This window comes from Mugil cephalus, chromosome 16, assembly GCF_022458985.1.
Source record: "Mugil cephalus isolate CIBA_MC_2020 chromosome 16, CIBA_Mcephalus_1.1, whole genome shotgun sequence".
Taxonomy (NCBI): Eukaryota; Metazoa; Chordata; class Actinopteri; order Mugiliformes; family Mugilidae; genus Mugil; species Mugil cephalus.
The window spans coordinates 21748489-21772092 of record NC_061785.1 but is presented as its reverse complement, the minus strand read 5'-3'; the positions used below and the strand labels follow the sequence as shown (position 1 = coordinate 21772092).

The following is a 23604-nucleotide window of genomic DNA, read 5'->3' as shown; positions in this document are numbered from 1 at the left end:
CTTGCATCCACTGGCAACTACAGGCAGGATTCAGGCTCCTGTCCTTTTTGAAAAGAACAAGGACATGAGATTCGCCTTCTAACACATTACCTACATTGCTAGCTACACTGACTGCTTGCTCCTCTGGTTTGTTGATCTGACACACCATCATAGACACGGTTTAGTTCGACCAGTAACCAACCAAAGTACCTACCTTCTCCCAAAGTTTTCAAGGATGACTTCTGTGTAACAAACCACCTGGTGCTTCAGATTACCTTTTCCTTGTAGCTGTCTGAAACCTTGAATAGACTCAGTAGAAAGTCCTTCAGTAAGTCAATGAGGGCTTGAGCCCAGCGGACAGACAACGTTAAAGAGGCCTTTAGAAAGATTCTGAATGCATCGTAGTTCCTATAGCTGCCACTGACCTCTGATCTGGTTTTAAGAACAAAACTTTGAAGGGATCATGAACAAATCACATTATTATTAGCTATAGGTCGTTCTCCTCCAGAGTCTTCCTCAGTGCTGACACTTTCATGTCACCCTGGGAGAGAGAAGGTTTAAAAATACGGCCAACAACAGCGAGCAGCCCAGGCTTTCGGCTCTAATACTCCCGATCGCTTCATTAGCAGGAACATTGTGTGTGTGTGTGTGTGTGTGTGTGTGTGTGTGTGTGTGTGTGTGTGTGTGTGTGTGAGAGAGAGGGAGAGAGAGAGAGAGAGAGAGAGAGAGAGAGAGAGAGAGTAGGTGTGGGAAAGAGAGCGAGGGAAGAGCAGGGTTGACGCTGTCACTCTTCTGCCATTATGCCTAAAACAACCCACACAGTAGCAGGCAGAGTCAAAGAAGAGCCATTATTAATATTTCCCTTCTGAAATAAGCCCAAGCAGTAGAAGAAGAAGAAGAAGAAGAAGAAGAAGAAGAAGAAGAAGAAGAAGAAGAAGAAGAAGCATACAGTATGAACTCTCATTGTCTGTTAGCCTTTCTGGGGACATGAAAGCAGACACAATGATTTCTATTACTGGACCTTATCAGGCACTCAGCCAGGAGATTAGCTGTGGTAATTCTCTCATTTTGGTGTAAAGGTCTTTTTTTTGAAATTCAGAGCTTATGAGTGTTAAGGAAGGAGGTTAAAAAAGGAGGGGTTAGACTCATTAGCCTGCAATGGGTTCTGTAGAGCTCCCTCTGGTGAATGGCTGCAGTATAGGTCATAAGCTCCACCTCCTCCTTGTTAATGGACGGGACTTGGACCAAAGTGAAACACTTAAGTACAAGTAAGTGTCTGCTGTTCTGAGAAGTTTGGTTTTATTTATTTGACGCAATGGAAACAGGATGTGACATCATCATGACTGACAGTTGCCATAGCTTGCTTTGTGGAGCAGTACCATAGGACCGGGAGAGTAGGAAGAAAATAAATAAAATGGTGGGTCATTGTTAACGTGACTCCACAGGCGTACTGCACAGACTCTGGTTTCGAACCATATATATGGAGATTGAGACACCTCACCCATTTTCAATCTATCATGCAGACTGAACATTGGACCAATGGTGTAAATGTCCCTCTCACTATTGAATAATGCTTCTATTCCTGGATTTGCTCGTACATCTCCCTCAAGAGATGCAACAACGGGGGACTGGAGTCAGTACCACAGTGACTTTTAATCATCTTACTCCCTCGACCATATAGACTCTGAGGCCAGGTGTTGACTCGTCTGAAAGCAGACCCTAGTAGAGATTAACCCTGCAGACTCCCCCAGGGACCCCAAGCTACATATAAACCTGCGTACATGTTCGCTTGGACATGCTCGCCACGTAGTCTCGGGGACCACAAATAAAATGTAATGACATGGACTGCCGAGGAGGCTCGAGCCCCCTGCTGTGATTGAAATGGAGACACAAAGCTGGGGGAAATTGGAAGAAAAGCTCGAGCTCAGTCTCCTTCTGACGCACACGCTGCAAGGTTGTTTCACTCATTTCGGTTGTGTAAACTCCTGCCCTTGTGGCGCATTAAGCCAATATCACAAACTCCTTTAAAGAAAAAGGATCATTTACGTTTCCACCACTTTGTTTGCGTTCCAGCCAAAATATCTACCTGTTTTACTACAGACGACCAGCTATCTGCAAAAAGCAGATTATCCACAGTACAGACGAGCAGAGCAGTGAACCTTTAAGCTTTAGGTAATTATTAGCACAGTTGTTTTAAGTGCTTGTTACCTGTCTCTTTACATACAGCAGCGGCCGAGTTAGTGACTGCTAAACTGCAGAGGAGGGAAGTGTGTTTGCCGTGAGTTGCAAGGTGTCTGTCAGTCAGAGGTTTGCCTTCCGAACCGAGTCTGGAGTCTGCCCTCGAAGATCTGCCAGTAATTAGCACTTTAAAATGACTGGCACTCTCTCTCCGTGGCTTGCTCTGTCTGTGAGGGATAAGACTATTAGGACTCAGATAAAGGCAATTTGCAAATGTTGTGTGAAACTGCTCTGGTACACTGCACTGATATTTTGTCACTGCTGTCAGTTTGTGTTACTGAAGGTGTCGTTAGTTTTGTTTCTATTGAAATGGTGTGCACATTTAACTCAAAAGAAAATGCAAAAACGGTCCGTTGTTGCAGCGACTAATCTGTGAAACGTACTGACCCTTTCACATTTAGTTGTACACATAGAACAAACACTGACCAGCCACAATATTAAAACCACTGACAGGAAAAGTAAATAACATTGACCATTTTGTGAGAATTCATTGCTCTGCTGGGAAACGTTTGGCATTCATTCATGTGGACATGTAGCATCCACCTAGACCAGACCAGACACCTCCACCCCATAGCAATGACACTCCTTGATGGCAGCAGCCACATACAAAAACTGTTTATTAAAAACTCTTGCCCTGAGTTGGCCTCTCCACAATTCACTTGACCCCAAACTGATCAAGTATCTGTGGGATGATCCACAGAGCCCCCTCCTTTCAACCCAAAGACCCCCACTAACAACATTCTGTTACCAAACACCACAGGACACCCTCAGAAGACCCATGTCCATTCTACATAATATTAGGAAGGTGGTCATAATGTTATGCCTGATCGGTGCAGAGGACATAGAAGAATAAGAATAAAGAGTTCCACCTCTATCTGCTCATATGTAACTAGATTTTCAGAATTTGCCTAAAAGGTGTGACGGTGGTGCTTCTCGCTTGTATTCCAACCATCCAATGTGTAGTTTGGTTTGACTTTGAATCCTACTAATGGTTCCTCCCTATTGGTCACTGTAGGCAAACTGATTAGCCGGATTACAATGTTTCCTGTATACCTGCTAATTGGCCCCATCGTTCTTCTCAATCACCTTCTCTTAATGACATTGATGGGAAAATGCAGTCAGTTATAGCACCAGGGGGGTGGGGGGGTGCTGACACAGAAAAAGCAAAATTTACACTACTGGCGTTTTCCAGCTTTCACCCAAAATGTACATCCCATGGCTGTGTGCCTAAAGGAAACCCACTCAGACATTGTGAGAACATGAATACATTTTTGAAAGACTCTTGCCAAAGTGCTTGGTTTCAAGTCCGGGGTCGTCTTCTCACCTCTAAAGACATTTTTTCACCCCTGTCCGCCCTCAGAGGTCTTTCCCTCTCTTCACGCGCTGGGAAATCGGTTCAGACAGCCTCTCTCCCAGAACTTCTAAGCGACTGCTCCTATCTAACCTATGATTTCTCTGCTCACAAAGCCCCTCAGTCAGAAGAGAAAAAAAAAAACACCCCCCTTCTCTGTTTCACTCTCTGGAGTAGTGCTCCACTTCCTCCTCCGTCGCTACACCTCCAGCTTCAGCTCACCCCACAACTCGAGGGACTCGGTTTGTTTGTTATTCCGCCCCCAAGAGCGAGGGCCTCTGCCGACCGCCAGCTTGTATATCCCAGACCATTAACAACATGACAAGAGGAGTTAGCTTGACTGGCATGTTTATTGTTCTGTTGACTGGGCACGGCTAATGAGGCCTTCGCGCTGTGCTGGGCCAGCAGGATTAGCCCGGCATCGCAGGACAAGCACAAACAAGACCCACTGTCACTGACCATTTCTTTGAGAGCGCCAAACACACGCATGAACATGAATACACTGGACTCACGCTGCCTTCACGTGCTCACACTACACCCGGACCCTCGAAAACCCCAAGTTCAAGAGCTGTAAATGCAATTTCTTGATGTATAATTGATAATAAAAGAAATGTAAAAAAAAGAAAGAAAAAAGAAAAAAAAAAGAAAAGAAAAATGGTAAAAAAAAATGTCTAGTGGCTTTTATATCAGAGGTCAAGGTGGCGTTTGACAATTAAAAAATAGAAAATTAGCATTATGCATATTTTTAAATAATTCACAACTTGTAATCAGTGTGAGGTCGAAGTAAGAGTGGAGAGGCATCAACAGCAGGTCCACATACACCGATCAGGCATAACATCATGACCACTGACTGGAGAAGTAAATATCATTGAACATCTTGTGACAATCCAGTGTTCTGCTGGGAAACATCTGGACCTGGCATTCATTCATAAATTAATGCAATATGTCATTTTCTTCTGATTTCATTGATAAAAGTCATTGTACGATTCAACCAACTCAGCCAACACAACCAACACATTTTTTCAAAACAAAAAAATTCAGGCGAACCAAAAAGCTTCTTATTTTTTAACTGAACTCAAGAACAATACCACTTAGAGTGATTGTTTGTGATAGAAACTTCAGAGTCTTGGCTTTGAAAAGAGACCAGTATGTTCATGGACAGCAATCAGTTCACTTTGGGTATATGCTAAATAGGTGATGTTTTGTAAAATGGCTGGAATACTAAGGGGTTAACTAAGAGTATACTCTGCTCTACCAGTTACAAGGAAAATGTTGGGTTATACACTGCACTTATTTTTAAAAATTGTTTTTACCACTGTCACAGTCCCATGGAACTGCTTTACAGAGTGATTGCCATGGCAACTGGTGGTTACCATTATGTCACATCCTGTTTTTATACCATCAAATATGACATTGTGATACTAAAACTGAACTTATAAAAATGGTCACTTGAAATCCATCAACATTATATTAAGTACCTTAAACGACAGAAAAAAATCATAGAAAAAAAATTATTTGACATGTATTTTACTGTTTTAATTTGGCCCAAGGCGGATCCATGAACACAGAGGAGCTTGTGACCTATATTGCAGCCAGACACCAGGGGGAGCTCTACTTGCTATGGCTTCACGTTCGAGGAGCTGTTCCGCTGTCCATATTTATACAGTCTATGGTTGCAATGTGTGATTTGTAGCAGCAGCAATATTTCTCTTTTTCTTAAAGGGGAACGAATGGGTCAACAAAATGTTAACGGTAATCAACGACGTCTCAGAGAATGAAAAGCTAAAGACGTGTCATGACGTTCTGTGTCTATTTACAACAGGAGTTATCTCTTTAGTGTTGATGTCTGTGAAGAGGAGCTGAATGGCTAAACCTATTTGCAAATATCGGGCCTGTTGGCTCAGGAAAGTCACAGGGCCATGTTTTGTTTTTTCTGTGCGTGTGTGCCAGCTCGACAACTGTTCCATCTTTCTGTTTCTCTCTCCTGTGAGCAAGAGGAGTTACGACACTGAGCATGCTGCTCTTTTATTTGGGACAATCCTGTTTCATTTCCTCCAGACTTTCCAAGATCTCAGCCGAAGGCGCCGTCACACAGGACGGAGCGCCGGTGACGGCTCACACAGATCTGTAGTCCTCAGTTAACGCACTCACATTTCCCCCTTCGCCTCCCTCAGATGAACGCTGTCTAGCGAATTCACTCAGCGCCACTCCGCTCACGCGGGTACACCTTGAGAGACTGCTTCAGCCACTCCCGCCTGTAATAGCTGCCCAATGATTTATGGTTTTGTTCTGCTAGTTGTCAGTGGTGCTGGTGTTAGCCCCATTAGTGGTAATGCTCGGGTTGATAAAAAGGAGCTATTGATGAACTGAGTGTAAAGAGACTGCCGTGGATCAAGTCTCTACTAGAACACTATAGCACCTTCACTCAGCACCCCCCGTCTGAGTGAGCATTTCCTCCTGTGTCCGTTTTCAGCCTCGTTAAAAGCATCCTTTAGCAAGAGACTTCCATAATTAGAGCACTCAGGGGGGAGTCAGAGGTAGAGTGGCACAGGGCCCCTCAGTTTCTATGGATGTTTTCGCGCTGGCCACTTTTTAAAGGTTGATGCTTTTTTGGAGTGTTGTCTCTCCTTTTGTTCAGAGGAGAACATTAGCAGCAGTGGTTCCTGGACTCCCCTCTAAGTCCCTTTAAAACTACGTAGCACTAAGTAGACATTGAAAAATCCCTTGAAAAAGTTTTATATTACTGAGTTCGCTAATTTAATTAATAACTTTTTTGATCACTGAAGTACGCTGAAGTACTGAAGAACTAGGTAAGTGCAAAGTGTGATCAGCCCCTCATTTTAAGACCTTTATTAAACCTTTATTTTAAACAAAAGTGCTCATATGTGCTCAATTATAACAATTTAACTATGGATTATGTGCTAAAATATGATTTTCTAGAATAAGGGTTCTCTGTCTTGACAAATATAAAGGCTAATGTGCCATGTTTTCATATGTGAATATATGTATAATATAATATATATAATATATGTCACTGAATTCTAATTTTAGACTTTTTGTATTGAATAATGCTCTAAAAGTGTCTTCTGTTCTTACTTGAACAGACATTTACTGCCTGACTCAAGAGCCAAGACGATTTTCAAGCTTCCCAGTTTATTATTTTCAGTTGCGTAAAGGAACTGAATCACCCTTCCATCAATGAGTGCTGTGTACCAGGTGACTCACAGAAAGGCATCAAGGCAGCTGTCCAGGGTCCTGAACCCTCTCCACTGTACACCAGGAGTGTGACCAGTGTGACAAGGCTGTGGCAAGCATGTTTCAGTGCTACACTGGTCAGTTGTAACAGTGATAACTCAAGTACTGCTGGCAAATATAAATTTGCAATTATTTGAATTTCATAAACAGAAAGGCTTTACACCAATCAGCCACAATATTATGAACACTGGTAGGAGAAGTAAATAACATTGATCATCATGTGATAATTCAGTGTTCTGCTTTGAAACATTTAGACCTGAGATTGATTTATGTGGATGTTACTTAGACATGTACCACCCACCTAGACCAGACCAGACACCCAGACCCCATAGCAATGGCACTCCTTGATGGCAGCAGACATCCCCAGCAGGATACAGCCTGACACAGACACACACACATAAATGGTTTAGGAACCACTCAAGAACACAAAGAACAGTACAGGGTGTTGACCTGGCCTCCAAATTCACTAGATCTCAAACTGATCAAGTATCTGTGGGATGATCCACAGAGGCCCCTCCCCTCAACTCATAGGACCCAAAGACCCCCACTAACAACATTGTGTTTTCTGACATCACAGGACACCCTCATCTGTGTATATATGTATGATGTCTGTGAAGGCTCTCAGTCCATCCAGTTCATGGTATATCTAAAAAGACAAATGGTGGGAGTTGAACATTGTGGCTGACACTCACATTACTAGGGTCTGTAATGACTGTTTGAGTTTTTCATTGGCTCCTATGAATGATACTGTACTGACCTATTTATGGCCACAAGATCCAGACTCGAGGTGTGAACATGGGTGATACTTTTGGGGGATTTAGACCTGAATAAGCTGCTTGGATGAGTGTCAAAATGTCTTCAGGTAAGTCCAGCAGCATATGTAGTACAGTGTACAGTAAATACAATGACTTTTATATATGAACTGTATGTACATCACTTTACATATGTACAGTACGTTGCTTTAAATTTTTAGCCTTTATCAGATGAGTTTAACAGCCATACTTAGATTTTAATCTGTGCTCTTAAAACAATAAATTGATACCTTTCCATAGTTTTTACTTTTCACTTTTAACCCAGCCACCTGCTGAAAAACAAACTTGACATTTGCATAGCTCCGGTTTTATAAAGATGACACTGTGATCTTTAATCGGTTCAACATGATGTTACACAAAATAACACAGCAACGCTCAACAATAACGCTAATGATTTGTAGAAATATTATCTGATGTATATTTCAAAAGAATATGTTAAAAACAAAGTGAGATTTTTTTTTATTAATTATGTGTTAGCTCTTCCAGAATTGCCATGTATTATTATTAACCATAATACAACATCTAATCTATCCACGATGCCTAAAGCAAAATGAATGGTTTGGTACACCATCTTAGTTGCTACGCTGAGGTAGTGTAAGAATTTTGTGTATGAAGAAGAAAAAAAAAAAAAAAAAGTTGCTGATCAGGCATACCATATTGTGTAGGTCTTTTTTTTGCTCCTTGGTGTCTGGTTACAGAATGTTGTTATTGGCGTCCTTTGGATCCTATGGGATAAGGGGAGGGGCCTCTGTTGGGGTGTCTGGTCTGGTCTAGGTGGGTGGTACATGTCTAAGTAACATCCACATGAATGCAGTTTTCACACTGAATTGTCACAAGATGGTCAATGTTATTTACCTCTCCTGTCAGTGGTTTTAATGTTGTGGCTGGTTGGTGTATCTTGCACTGCCCTAAAAATCCACTAGGGGGCATTTAACATGCGCCTGAATGTAAGGCGCATCTATTTCAGCTAATGATAGCAAATGTGTTATGCTGTTCAGTGGTTTTGAACATTAAATAGAGTTGTAATTAGTCTGAAAATGTGACAGCTCTGGGAGTTTAACAGTGAATTAGCTCTGATGTGGAATGACACAAAATACATTTTTCAGAAAAGCCAAAGACTTTAATTAGAGCTCCCTCAAATGATCAGTCTCCAAGATCCCTTTGCCAAACACACACAACACAAACACAAAACAAAACACCAAAATAACAACATCAAAAAAAAAACAAAAAAACAAAAAAAAACAATGACAACTTTTCCAAAGGTGTACTGCACTGCACCTGGTCCCTGTCCAAAGCTTTTATATAAAGCACATCTCCTTCTGTTCACAGACGCGACAAAATGTCTGTTCAAATGACCCCCGGTGAGTAAAACAAGATGGAACCTGCAGTGCTGGAACAGTGTTTCAAATGGAGAGCTGGCAAAATATGACAGCTCCTTTAGTGCTGCTCTTAGACATTCATTATCATTAAGATGTTGGTTTCCATACCTGCTTAAGTAAGCATTTATCCCCAAGCTGTTAGGTCTCCTCCAGCACTCTCAGCTGTCTTGCCCTGTCTCCCTCTCCCATTGCGGGCGAATTTGCAACCCAGCTTTGCATCAGCAGTTACAAAAGAGAGGCACTTTTTATACTTTCCTTGATGCTCTTCCAAGAAATTGATGTACAGGATGCATTTGGGTCTTTGGGAGAAGGAGAGAACAGGGGAGCAAGTGTGTGTGTGTGTTTGTGTGTGTGTGTGTATGTGTGTGCATTTCCCCCTATTCCCTCCTGTTTCCCAGAGACTATTACTCTAACTTTTCATCCATATCCAGTTGACAGAATAAAGACATTTCATTAAGGCTATATCTGCGCCTGGGCTGGGCTTATTTAATGAAACGCCTACCTCTGCAGATTCCAGCACTATATGTGCGTGTTTATGCATGTAGATGTGTTTATACATTTCATTTTGTGTCATTTGGAATTAGGAATATGCCTTTTTTTTTTGTACTTGCTGCATACTGTTAAGTAAACACGCTTTCCTGATTTGGAGGCATCGTTTGGGTGAATGTGTCCGTGATAATGGTGTTCTCTTCTAATGAGAAACGGTGCCTCTGCGGGTTTTACGTTTGGAAATGACGCAACTATCTGTGAGATACACAGATCGTCCGTGGAAGTAATTAATGTAAGGCTTAATTGCCCAGCGAGCTTCTCCTCAGACCTCGGTTCCCACCTTCACCGTAACCCTGAACTCTAATAAGCCCACAGGGATGACCCAGCGCGCTCCACAGACCCAGGCGTGGCAGCCGCATAATTAGTCCACAAGAGCGGCCTCACGCAGCCGCGACAGGCCCCGGATTATACACTTTGGCAACAGTTTAATGTGAAAAACACACATACAGACCTGTGATTTTAAAAGAACCACCGTCTCAGTCGTCTTTATGTATCCTCGCTATTTTTTCAAATGTTTTTGACAAAAAAAATACAATGAAATTCAAATTTGTAGCTTAATATTTGTGTACTCATAGAGCAAAAAAAGCCCATATTTAAAAGCGTGAATCCACTCATGGCTTTCTATATTACTATTGAATAAAAATGAACATATATGACAAAGTAAGTAAAGTAACAGTAGTCTGACTAGAACCGTACATAAAAAGAAGAGAAATTTATATTATATTTTATGTTTAAAAATAAACATGAACATAAAGTTAATTTAGCCAAGAAAAACCTAGATCAGGGTCTTTCTTTTTGCAGGATACCTTTTTGCAGGATACCTGTTTTTCAGTCCATTGATTCTCCTGCAGGAATCTGTAAACGTGTTGTTACAACTCTTCTCAGGTCCTCTCCATTGCAGTCTGTTTTCATTTCTGTCACATTTACTTTACTGTTTTGCTTTGTTTTTTCCTGGGAAATATTTGTGGTCGGTCAGACTTGGGGCAAAAGTCTCCGTGTGAAATAACTGTTTTCACTGGAGTCTTTTTAGGTCTCTTCACGTCTTTTTAGATCCAGTATCTGCTTAGTCTGATCTGATATTATGTTATAGTCAGATACAGTGAGCACGGGGGATGTTCCTTAACTGCAAAAAAGAGATGAGATAGTGGTATAACAAAAGTCCATGTTAGGTCTCAAGTAGCTAAGTATTATCCTTTTTTGGATTGTTAATTTCATTTTCAGACATGGTGTAGTTAGACTAAGACACCTAAAACTACTTGGCTAACAGAGACCCTTTTACAACGTTAACCACCATTCTCCACTATTTTCTTGGCTGCCATGGTGACCAGTCATGCCCCACCTTGGAGATTAACGTGCACCTCATCACAGAACTGCTACCGTAGCTACACAAATTCACCACTGCTGTTGTTTTTCTGGTGACAAAAGGTTCATTGTAATATAACTGCATGCACAGCATCTACATTAATACTGTTTGGAAGAGAACTGACTCACGGTGCAGCATATGAGGATGTGACAGACTGCACTCATTGGTCAAAGTTAGTTGCTCAGCTGCTGAGGTTTCGGGACTCTGTATCTTTAAATAAACCCACATTGTAGTCCAGTGTGTCAAGTCCAAACAGCTAATGCCCTTGATTAACATAAAAAAAAAGGAAAGAAGATCAGCCATGAACCAAAAGCCCTCCCACCCGCAAATGCCCTTTTCAGCTGCACATTACACATCTCCTCTATACGACATTGGCAAAAGGCCACACCATATATCCCTGTCCACTTTTACAGCTTGCCAATAAGAAAAACTGACTCTTACGTTCGCGGGCACCCTAAGTGAAATATAGGGGTATCAGTGCTATAGGACGGTGTGTGGAGATTATTGACGCAGCTGCTTGTGTGTCTGCCAGCAGTGAGTGATTTCACCTGCCTGCTGTAGTTGCATTCAGAAATCTATCAACGGCTAATAATTGTGTGTACATTCACGACAAGGGGCTCGGATTTAATGGATCGATTCGCTCACACTCCAATTCCCATTCCGTGCATGGATTTCCTGTCATTTTCATGAAGGATTCTGCATTGGAAGAGGTCCCTCCCTCCCAGTTCAACCACCCTCCCCGATGAAAAATGAAGCCCTCTAATTCATCGCTGCCTTTACAAATTATGGCTCAAACCGTGTTTTATGTATTTTCATTCTGTCTAGCTGTTTAGATAGAAAGGGATTATACATCTCTGACAGCGATCTTCAGATTGCCTGTTGGGAGTTTTGACGTTCGAATGAACAGAATCTATTGACCAACTCGATAAGATGAACAATAGGAAGAGACTCGCAGATATTTTTATTTTATTTTTTACTGTGTTTCACACAGGAGCTCCTGCTTTGCTTTGACTCAGTGTTGGTGACGGAGCTGGTAAACTGGTGAGCCTAGCAGTGAACATGGGTTCAATTCCCAGTCAGCACAACAATATTTACCAAATTTTTCATGCGATAAATTAAGCGTCTATTGTCTGTCTGGAATAGATATAGATAGACTTGGCCCACTGTCCCAGAATATGTATTGGTGGGAAGTCTAAGTTTCAATAATTCTGATCCAAATCTTGCCCCATCACAGTGCTTATTGTGAGGATAAAATAAATTACTCCCAGGCTTAAAAATAAATAAATATCGAAATGAGTCAGTCGTTTGAACAGCTCTTTGAAAGGAATGTATCCACAAGATCCGGCTCCCTTCAAAGAGTCACCAACCCCATCCCTAGTTGGGTGGTTTAAGGATGATGTGTAAACACAGTCTCAGGGCAGTTTGGGAAATGGTCAGAAAATTTGGACACAACTTAAACTTAAATTGTTTTGCGGAATTGATCTTAAATTGTAAAACTTTACTGTTGCCAGATCAGGTGGTTGTGAATGCAGATAAAAACAGAGTTGTACAACGTTTGTGTTGGTTTGGGATCATTTCAGCGAATTACTTCGCTTTAGCAGACTGAATGTGCACTGCTTGTAACAAAATTTAACCTTACTGGGAAAAATAAGACACAGTGGCGACTAGTGTTTGTGTGGCGTTTTTACAGAGTGAGTCAGACTGATAAGCACACAAGTATAAATCCATTTGTTTTGTGCATAAATTATGGCATCTGGGTCCTGCAGTACTCTCAAAGAGCCTATGCTTTGACTGCAATTTTTCTATGGTAAGCTACATTAGTGTAAGCAATATGGGGAGTTAATCAAAACATCAATGTAATATTTCTTGAAGTTTTGTATGTGTTTTGGTAGTGTTTTTTTTTCTTTTTCTTTTTTTTTGAAGAGCTCTTCTGGCTACACAGGTACATTGCCACCTAAGTATCCCTTAGAAAGGCCAACAAAGGTCCACTGAAGGGGTGATGATGTCTGGTTACATGTAGGACTGTCACACTGGAAGGCAGGTGCCCTCTGTGGGGCTATTATTTTTTCATTTACGTTTCGTTTGCTGTTTCCTTCCTTGTGTTGCTATCTTCTCTTGCTTGCTCTTGGTTATGGTTTGAGTGACAAAAATACTGGGTTAGGTTTGATAAAAAGATGGTGGTTTAGGTTAAAATACACCTTTTCAAATAGGTGGTGCAGCCATAAAAGCTGTTGCCAGTGAAAAAGCATTGCTTTCAAAGGTTCTGAGTCACGACAAAAGAAAGCAGAATTGTTGTCATAGAACACTAATCACTGAAATTAGATTGTGTAACTCCCCTGAGACAGGGATGCGAGTGCAGGCAGAGTAGTTTATTGGTGTCTTGCATTCATGGACTCTGCTTTTAACTCATATGGCTTATTTAAAAGGAATAGGACGTAAAGACTGATGATGTCCCATGGTGCAGATAGTTTGTTGGTCACTACAGAAGCACATTTTCTGCTGCCATATGGTACATAAGGTACCAGAAACTTATGCTGGAGAAACATGCTCTTTTAACACTGTCACAATTTGTCACGTAAGATAAGATTTTGTTGATTCCCCAGGGACAAACATAACTGCTGCTGCAGCACATGCAGGTATTTTCAGTCAGTGGATTATTTCTGAAACAAGAATCTTCACACACATTGTGAGTCACATTGTAAATGTGTCCACGTGTTATAAATTGAATGGATTAGACATAGTTTGGAAAGACACACACTTGTGCAGATAATATCCATAATCCATAAACCACAGATCAGGGCAATGGTACATTGTTTCTAAGAACAAAGTGGCTTCAACAATTGTTTAGTGGAAAAAGTTTCAAGTCCAGGACTCTTTAACTCTTGGTGTTCACCATCCACAGTTGCCCTTCAGGTTCTCTATGGGTCCTTAAAGCACCCGAAGGACAACATTCTCATTAGCAGTCCATCTCTGTGGTAGAGCAGCTAGACAGAAGCCACTCCTGGGTAAAAGACACCCTGTTTGGAGTTTGCAGAATGACATTTATAGACCTTCAAAGCGTGAGGTAAAAGGTTCTGGGACAAATAAACACTGTCTTTAGAACTCTCAGGGACAAGCTATTTGTCTGACAAACACCAGGCACTGTTAGTCACCTTGCTAACACTACGTCTGAAGTGATACGAAGATCAAAAAAATACTTCTGTATAATGGAGCGTGTATAAGATTAAATTAATCTAAAAACTTGAAAATGAGAGGCTGCTCAGTCAGAAATGCATCAGATAAAAAGCTAAACGAACAGTGGACTCAGAGGAGGACTACACATATGGCAATACCATTTGTCCGTGTAATACTGAACTTGGGATCACATATTGTCAACAGCAACGCTTAAAATGTACCTTCTGTCTGCTGTCGCACATGTGCATGAGTCTCCTGTCTGCGTGGGTTTGCAGGTTGAACCGCAACAGCACCAGAAGGACTCTCATGCTAACAGCAAAAGCTACTTTAAGAGGCAATTACACAGCGAAAATGCATTAAATGATTAATGCTAATGCTACTCAGCATGAAACTGAGGTGATGAAAATCTTGAGGCTCATAATGTTAAGAGAGGAAGAAAATACTTTGCAACAGTCCATTTGTTTCTCTTTTCCTTAAATGCATGAGCACTGATGGCAGAGTGGCGACTGGAGAGACCGTTCTTTTACTCTTCTTGATGCAAACCCCTGAATTCTTTTAAAGGCTGTGGCCTTTTCACACTAAGAAGTGGCTTCTGCTGTCTCTGCCAGTGATACGTTACTCAAAACTCCCAAGGATGACAAGAGGCTCTTCTGGATCTCGGTCAAACATTGCAGTTGACTGGTCAGGGCTTTCATGTACACAACACAAATCTAGAGAGGCCAGTCTGCCTCAAGCTACCGTCAAGCTACCGTACAAATGGCGTAAAGTGAGAAAAGCTTGTTGGGATGCTATGCAACTACACAATCCTCATGCCTCCACTGCAGCTGCCAGCTGGTGCTGACACCACCACGCTCCGCTGACATGTATAAAGGCAACAACCCCCCGTTAGGTGATGACTCTGTGAAAGTCAGCATCACGTCCGGCGCTGTATTTGAGGGTCAAGCTCAGAGGAATATCTCATAATGGTAGTATTCTGTTTACTATTTTACTCTGCTGTGGTGAAGGACCACACAGTTGTGTCAGAGTATTGACAGTTCATGAAAGAGCTTCCCCCTTCACCAGCGTTATCTAGCAAAGCTTTTTATTGCAGTGTGACTCAGTGTTGTGTGACTAAGGTCTTACAGTATGCTATAACTTGTGCCTGCAGCACAGTGACCACAGTGTATCGCAGTGAAGGATTGAGTTTGGATGAGTATTTCAGAGAGATCCGTAACACATATCCCTGGGTCAACTGACGATTAAATGGCATTAGTTTGACTTAAAGATTGTATCAATGTGGCAAGTTTTGACGGAAATGTAATTTATTAATGTAATGAAAAATTACTATAACACAGTAATGTGTTCACCAAGAGCACAGCTGTTGAGGCTATCCAGTTCTGCTCCATCGTCCACAACCACACAAGCTTAATCCAGTTTGTGACCTTCAGTTAAATGAACAAAAAACACATCCACACACAGGAACATCACTACTACCAGTAATATACCATGGAACTGCACCATCAACTTAAGGGTGGGGTTTCACAAGAGGACTCTCAACACAGGACCTTAAGAAAGAACCAAGTGGATCATAAATGTGGAACACTGTAAAGCCCCCGTGTCGATGAATATTCTGCTTCACTGGTTTATATTGAAATTAACTAAACTAATTACCACTTTTATCTTTATCTAATTAACCTTGTGGTTATTGTTTACTGAAAGAAATAACCAGCCCAAACTCTGACAGTAAAACAAAAGTTGTTATAAACAAGAATGATCCATTAGCCCAAAATAAAATTCATTTGATTCTGTGTTGTATCATAAAGTTGCATAAATTGCCTTCTTGTCCACTAGGAGCTAAGTTAGTCAAACTAAAGCTGAGTTGGTCAAATTCAGAAAAATGACAAAGCCAGGTCATTATTTTGCAGTGGTTTTTAACCATAACAGGTCCCTCGTTATACATAGTAAAAATATATGTATTAAAATATATTGCAGCTTTAAGTTAAGTTTGACAAATGGCAAAGCAAAAATAAAAATTAAAATGTTGTGTGAAACGCAATAAGGTCTGCACATAACTACCATTAACAGCAGGTTCACAGAACAAAGGGTGATGAATACACTGCCATATGTTTCACTTGACTATATACAGTATATGCTATATACGCTTTCTTTGAGCAGTGGCGTAGTGCTTCCCCTGCAGAGCGTGCCTACAGGCAGAGCGGGCCCCCAAGCACAGCAAACAAAAACTGTGGCCCTGACTCTTGTAGGACTTGTTGACTTTGTGAGCCGTTAGCTTTGAATTCACGCTGTGCCGTGCCTTCTTCTCCCTGATTCACTGTGAATTTGCATATTTTCAAATTATCTCTGCTTTTGTTGGAAATCTCTGTGGAATTTGCATAGCACACTCCCAGTGAGTCATGTCTGTGTAAGACTGGGTCTCTAAATGGAAAATGCTGCTCTAGGCTACTGCTGTGGCTGAAAGCTGCCTCTTGCTATAGTAGACGATGATAAGACTTTGCTTCGCACCCTGAGAAGGAATTGAATTCTCAGTCCCGGTGGCCAAGTCTTACATAAGACCATGACTGGCTGAGATGCCTATCACTCCCACAGTGCTGTCACTCTCTCACTGTGCCATCCTGCGCTTTTGGTCTTAGAGTAGCGACACGTGTTAGCTGATTATAGGCAGATTCTCTTACTCCCACTTCTGTAGTATCTCCATTCAGGGAGAGGTTTTGACCAAATTGTGAGAAAGTCAATGTGGATTAGTGTCGCCCACTGAGCTTCATGATTCTCATCCTGGCATTGCGTGACTAGCAACTAGAAATTCATGCAGTTGTGTTTCCAAGGCTGAGGACAATAAAAAAAATGTTAAAGGTTTGAACTTGTGGATTTTAAAAGCTTTAGACATTTCAAATTTGAGAAGTTTCAGTGTGACGCTGGCAAAATAGGTGAAGAAGGGACACTGCCAGTATAATGCAAATATTTTGGAAATAACCCATATCGGTTAGTGTGTGGTATGTTTAGTGGTCAAAGTTTGATGACTTGATGGCTTGTTGTAGTACTGTTTTATTGGTTGTATTAAAGCTTTTATTATTTTGCATTTCAAAATCAGTGGGTTCACATGCAGCCTATGATTAGTATATATTAGTGAATAAATATTTCACTGCAGTCAAAAGTTTGGACACACCTTCTCAGTTGTGTCCAAACTTTTGACTGGCAGTGTGTGTGTGAATGTAAATGTGTGTGTGTGTGTGTGTGTGTGTGTGTGTTTGTGTGTGTGTGTGTGTGTGTGTGTGTGTTTAATATTCAATTTGAATACTCTATTGGATACAACAAGCCTGTAATACAGAATATACTGTATATACTACAAATATCATTTAAAAAAAAAAAAAAGAAGCACTAAATTAGGTATAATGATGAAATGGAAAGCTTCACGCTTAAAACGACATTTAGCATTTCTACGAGCCATCAAAAGCCCACATCAGTTAAACCCTGCTAATTACATTCCTCCTGCTGTGAGTCTGGCAGGTCTGAAAGCTTGAAAAAAAACGACAACAACAACAAAAAAATGCTGAAGAAGAAACTCTGCGTGGCCTCCTGGTTGAAATGGGCTCCTATCTCGTCAGTGCAGATGCTCACCCTTTTGAATGCCCGCTCTTGTGTTTTTGTGTTGCAGTGCCGTCGTTCTGGGGGCTGGTAAACTCGGCCTGGAACCTGTGCTCTGTGGGGAAGAGGCAGTCGCCCGTCAACATCGAGACCAGCCACATGATCTTTGACCCCTTCCTCACGCCCATAAAGCTGAACACAGGCGGACGCAAGGTAAAGACAAGCTAACACACACGGTTTTCGATGCTGCCTGCTTGATGGACGACAGGGCTTTGTTGACTCTCCTTTTTGTATGCTTGTTGTACCTCTAAGATTCCGCACTACACTGCTCTAGTGCTATTGTGTCGGTTGCCGTTTCAGGGCTATTGTAGTTTGGTAACACGTGTACCCCTGATCGATGCTCCTGACTGCTGTTAGTGTTGGCAGACAATGTGTGCCATTTGTCTAAGGAACACTCCCCTGGAGATAAAATACAGCACAATTCAACTATTCAAGTATGCCCAGTGCTTGTGGTCTGGTACAAAGAAAAGCTCCAACTTTATTTTAAGGGCTTCACAGATGAGATGCTGCAGTCTAACAACGGATTAGTCAGGCATATTGTTTATAGCTTGCCCCTGTATAGTGGTGTACCAAGGACAGAAAGCTGCTCCATCGTGGGCCATATGACAGCAGCTAATTGGGAAGCCTTCACAGATGGGCTGCTTTCAAAAGTGCACACTTGCATGGTGAGATTAATGCTATGATTAGTTTATGTTTATATTCCAGCAGTGAGTGCAGGGTTAGCCTTGGGCAATTATAGAGTGTATAGGACGCTTTGCAGATTACCACCTACGGTACGCCGCTACAGCAGATGTCTTCAAATTAGAGATCCCAAAATAGACAAGTAATGTCCTTACCTCTGTTTGATTGTGTTTGTTTCTCTTATTGAGTCTTTTTAAATCGAACTGTACATATGTCTCCATCCTCTATAGTGAATGATCACACAGTCCCTCACTGACGTGGCTTCTTCAAATGAAAATTAAACTGAGCATTTTACTCCTTTTGCAAGGGCTCCCCTGCTGCCTGCTCAAGGACTCCTAACTGCCCGGCAGAATGTCCGGTGTTAAGACATCACTCACAGTGGCACTATTTATTTGCCATCAGGAAAAGTCCCAGAGAATAAGAGGGGAGCTTAAAGAGCTGTAGAGATGGAAGTGTCATATTTAGAGTTGCATCTCTGAAAATGTCTCTGGGCGATCCACTAAGTGTGAGTCTGAGGCTGTTCAGTTTAGTCATTTGTTCGAACAATTACAATGAGCCATGTCACACTTTTGCTGACAAGCAACTTGGGAGAAGTTAGTATAATCTATAAAGAGCAACTGCCTAAGTTTTGTGATGTATATGGAAGCAGTTTTGTCTGTTAATTAAAATGCAAAACACTACGAACTACAACCCGAAAGAACTATCAGTCATCAAGTAATTCAATGTAACATTCAAATGGCAAATGGGATTTGAAGCTTGCAGTGACTGTCTTATTATAGGTTTTAAGTTCTGGTTTGTGATTTGTAGCTTTCCCCTTACGCTTCTCAGCTTCCCAAGTCTGTTCATTAAGGTAAATTGAAAAATCTGTCAGGGATTCTATGCACAGCTCTACTTACCAACCAATAAACTGCCAGTCACATACTGCAACAAGCTCTGGGAAGTGACCACAGACCTCTGACGCTATTGCATTTCTGGCAGCAGTACTCGCCTGAAAGTTGACATTTTCTGTGTCAAGTTCCATCATGGATTCATGAAAACTTCCAGTTGACATTTCGACAGCCTTCTGGAAAAGATGGCCCGGAGTTGACTCAAGAAATTTCTGGGTTGTGGGCTACGTTCTACCCTTTTTCTTCCACTTTTGATAATGCAAAATGCTAATCTCTTAACATTCCGCTGGGTCGTATATGGGACGGCAGTAGTTTTTTTGAACAAATCGGAGCTCTGTATTGACATAAGCCATTATAGGATTCAACCAAGACATTTTGTTCAAAACAATAAAAACGAGAAACAAGCATAAACTCACCGCCTCATATCGATCCGACAATCAGCATTATCTAGTTCAAAACACCCCTTTTGTATCGATAAGGGTCCAAACTGCACATGCATACATGTTTTCCATGCACTGTAAAATAAATCATACAGGAACTTTTCATCATATTTTGCACAACTGCAAAAACCAACAACAGGAAAAATGGCACACATACTGAGCAAAGTTTGGTTTAAACACAAACACACAGGTTGATGGAATGGTTTGGTTTAGACCTTGTTCTTGCCATATTTATACGTATTTATACATATGGAATAGAAAAGCAACAAGTTATTCAGTCTGAATGACCATTTAAACCCATTGGAACATAGTGTACCATTATCTTTATACATTTTCCAGTTACATCAACGATGTCATTTATATTTATGTGGATAGATAATCTAAAATAATACGTAAACGAAAGTCACTTCACAACATTTTCTCACAACATTAATTGAGAACATCATGCAGTTCCTTCACAATGCTCTCGCTATTGTAATTTTAGATTTTATAGAATTGCAATTACTAATGGACTTGGTCTCAGTATCCAGGGTAGCAATGGTCAATAAAAGACCCTGGATATTTACTGCTTCTCTATGGCATCTCATTTGTGGTTGACTTTACAGACTCACCCACACAAGTCCAACTTTCTCATTTATCTCTGAGAAAAGTTTCCTGAGTCCAAAAAAGCCATTTTGGACTCCCTCTTTCTCTTTTCCTTTATCTCGTCCTCTTTCCCTTGGCCTCCCTCTCTGCAGTGGCCTAAATGTAATCTGTTGTGTCTCCATCTCTCTGAGCACCTGAGCTGTCAGCCGGTGAACACGAAGCCGGCTTCACCTTGTCAGCGCTGATTCATCCCCGCTCTGTCTCTGGCTGTTTGGCAGCCAGTCAGCCTTAGCCAAACACGTTACAGAGACCGGTAAAGCGCTTCCGCTTGGGCTCTCGGCGGCTCAGCTCGCCACCTTGACACGAAGCGAGCTTAAGCACAGTTTCTGTCCAAGAGGAAAGCAAAGGGGTAGATTAACTCACACCTTCTCCCATCGCACAATACCCAACACATGCATGAAGACTACACGGGGATGATGAAGTCCTTTTGTAATAGATTTTTGTGCTGCCCTGTATTATGACTAACGAACAGTTAAATGAATTTTAATTGACCTCTAAAGAGAAATTTTAATTAACGACAGGGAGGCTAACGAAGGCTATGTGCGATGGGTTGAAGGAATCATAGTTATTAAAAAGGCTCTATTAATTGAATATTTACTCTGCCATAGATGAGCTGCAATTACTTGAAGAGATTTTAATGAATTTAATCACTTTGGAGCCTGGGAGGTGGAAAAAGTGATTTCAGAGTCCTCTCTCTCCCACAAAGTGTTTCATACTGTACATTCATGAATAGTGCTTATTAAACAGGATTCTCGGCGTCGCTTTTTATGACTCATTTTTGTGAAGGTCATATCTCAGGAACACCTTGAGGTAAAATTAAGTTTCTTCAACCCTCTGGAGTCTAGAGCGGAATTTTGACTGCCTTGGATTTTACCTTTATATTTCATCTTGAAAATGTTTTCCCTTGCCTTGTTTGGTGTCTTGCTTTTCGGCACAACCTCACATGTGTGAATTTATTTTACTTTTGACATACCATATTAGCACATGGGACCTAAAACCACACAAAAAACATAAAATCTAAGTGGGAAAATGTTAGATGTTTCACTGGGAAAAATACAAACATGTTTAAAGTGACCAATTAACTTAGAAAGCAAATCTAAAGTGTAAATTTCAAAAGCTTAAGTCCAAATTTAGGCACTTTTTGTACAACTATTTAAAAACCCTTTACAATACAATCATCAGTCACAATAAGTAATTTCTAATTCTCAAAACTTGCTTATGTCTAGTTTGCCACCAACACTCAACCAGCCAACCAGCCATAACCATTGCTAAATTATCCATATAATGTGAAAGGGGTGCCGTTTTTTTTCTTTTTTTACCATGATGACAACATTTAGGAAAAATCATGGCGTAAATTGTTCATAATAAGTCTAGTTTTACGTGGCCTATCAAAAAAAAAAATTACAACTCTTTTTAATTTTAAGTTGAAATGGACACTTAGTTAATTAAGTTAATAATAAATAATATACTTAATAAAGAACTGAGTAGATTTTCACAGTCAGAGGTCAGTGTCACCCCACATAACATCGTTGCCTCAAGTAATAATAATCCATGCACTATTAATGTTAAAATGTCCCTCAAAGGATAAAAGGTTATGGGATGAGAGTTTTTATTTAAAGACTCAAATATCTACTACACTGTGATGTCACAATTTTCTCCAAAAATTTTTTTCATTACAAATATTAATTCAGACATATATTGGTGGAGCGGCACCCGAGTGTTAGAGGGATGCATACAACTAGAGGGAGTTCAATTCTAGTTTCCCTGCTATATTTTTTAAACTAAATGCATGGGGAATCCATTAGCGTGGAGCACTTGTCTGCATTCTTGACATTTGGGGACGTGGGGCTCTCTCCTGCTTTTGTTCTGGCGCTTTGAAGTCAGGTGTGTGCAGAAACACTGTGAACAGCTTGATCAGTGCCAGGCGGTGGATTCTATAAAAAGAGTTAGTAATGACATCTTGTTAAGTGAGATTCAGAGTGCTCTTAAAGCTTCTATCATATTTCTGATGCGAAACAAGCTCCAAATGCTTCCTCAATTGGCGACCCTTCAAATTTTACTGTTTTCTATATTCTGCTCATGAAAAAGAAAAAAAAAGAAAAAAAAAATGTTTTTCTGCAGTCCTGATCAACTAGCTGAGGAAATCTGATCAGCATGTGAGGTTGGTGTGGATGTTTGTGTGTGCTACTGGCAGCCGTGGCTCTGTCTAATTACAGGAAGTGTTAGTTAGAACAACAAACAGCGGGCTCTTGGATAGCAGCTGCACTTTCACTCTGGAGGGAATGCCCACATTCTCCAGTTTGTCCAGCCAACTAGTCGCTAAAGCTCTTTCCACACATGGTTTTAATATCCTGTGTTAGATAGCAGGTGTTTGATATCTCGACAGTGTTGGTACCTGTGAGCGGAGATGTCTGGAGGCCAGTGCTGCTTCTGCTGCTGGTGTTGGGTTTTTTCCAAGTTGGATTATTGCAGATATTTGCAGGAGGCTGAGTGATCCACATGTGCTTCTGGACGCATAGATAACATTTTTGTTTTTTTTTCAATGAGTCACTGAAGCAGATACACTGTGTCTGTTGTCTCACAACATCACTGCTACTCACACAATACAGATGAGTTTTATTTTTAAAATCTAGCAATATATTATTATATTTGTTGCAGAACAATGTATCATATGTTTATAAAGTGAGCACATCATTAATAGGATAAATGATTGTGAGGCAACCATCCGTGCTCGCAGGAAGAGTAACTGCAGTTCTTTGCAGTGTAACCATAGACTGTATATAAATATGGACAACACATCCTCACCTCCTTGCATTGGCCAAACGTTCCCAGGGATACAAGCTGCACCATCTTTCGATTTTGGAGCCAAAGTCTTCACAGTATGATCCAAGGGTGGAGCCACGCGGAGCCACGTCATTGATGACCCACCCACACTTCCTTCAGACTCACTCACGTTTTCACGTCCTGCTCTCCCTACCCTAGTTGCAAGATGGTGGATCATACACTGTACTTATTATCCTCATTTATTTTTTTCCAACTCTCATGGCCCTACGGCACCTCTTTACATAGCGGTTGGCATGGAAACTGGTAGTCATGATGATGTCAAGTGTCCATCAGAAAAATGGACACCTTAGTGTTCATCAGTATTATTTTAACTGCCTAAAACCATCCTTGAAAACTTTTATTCTCCATGTATTTTAGTGTTTTAG

At 41.1% G+C, this 23604-nt stretch overlaps 1 protein-coding gene across 1 annotated transcript in view; it reads left to right on the top strand.

Moving 5' to 3' along the window:
- Positions 1-23604, top strand: part of ca10a (carbonic anhydrase Xa) — a 245205-nt gene that overhangs the window by 75816 nt on the left and 145785 nt on the right. The window contains exon 3 of the mRNA XM_047610060.1: positions 17753-17895. Within this exon, the coding sequence (XP_047466016.1) occupies positions 17753-17895 (143 nt within the window). The remainder of the gene's footprint in view (positions 1-17752; positions 17896-23604) is intronic.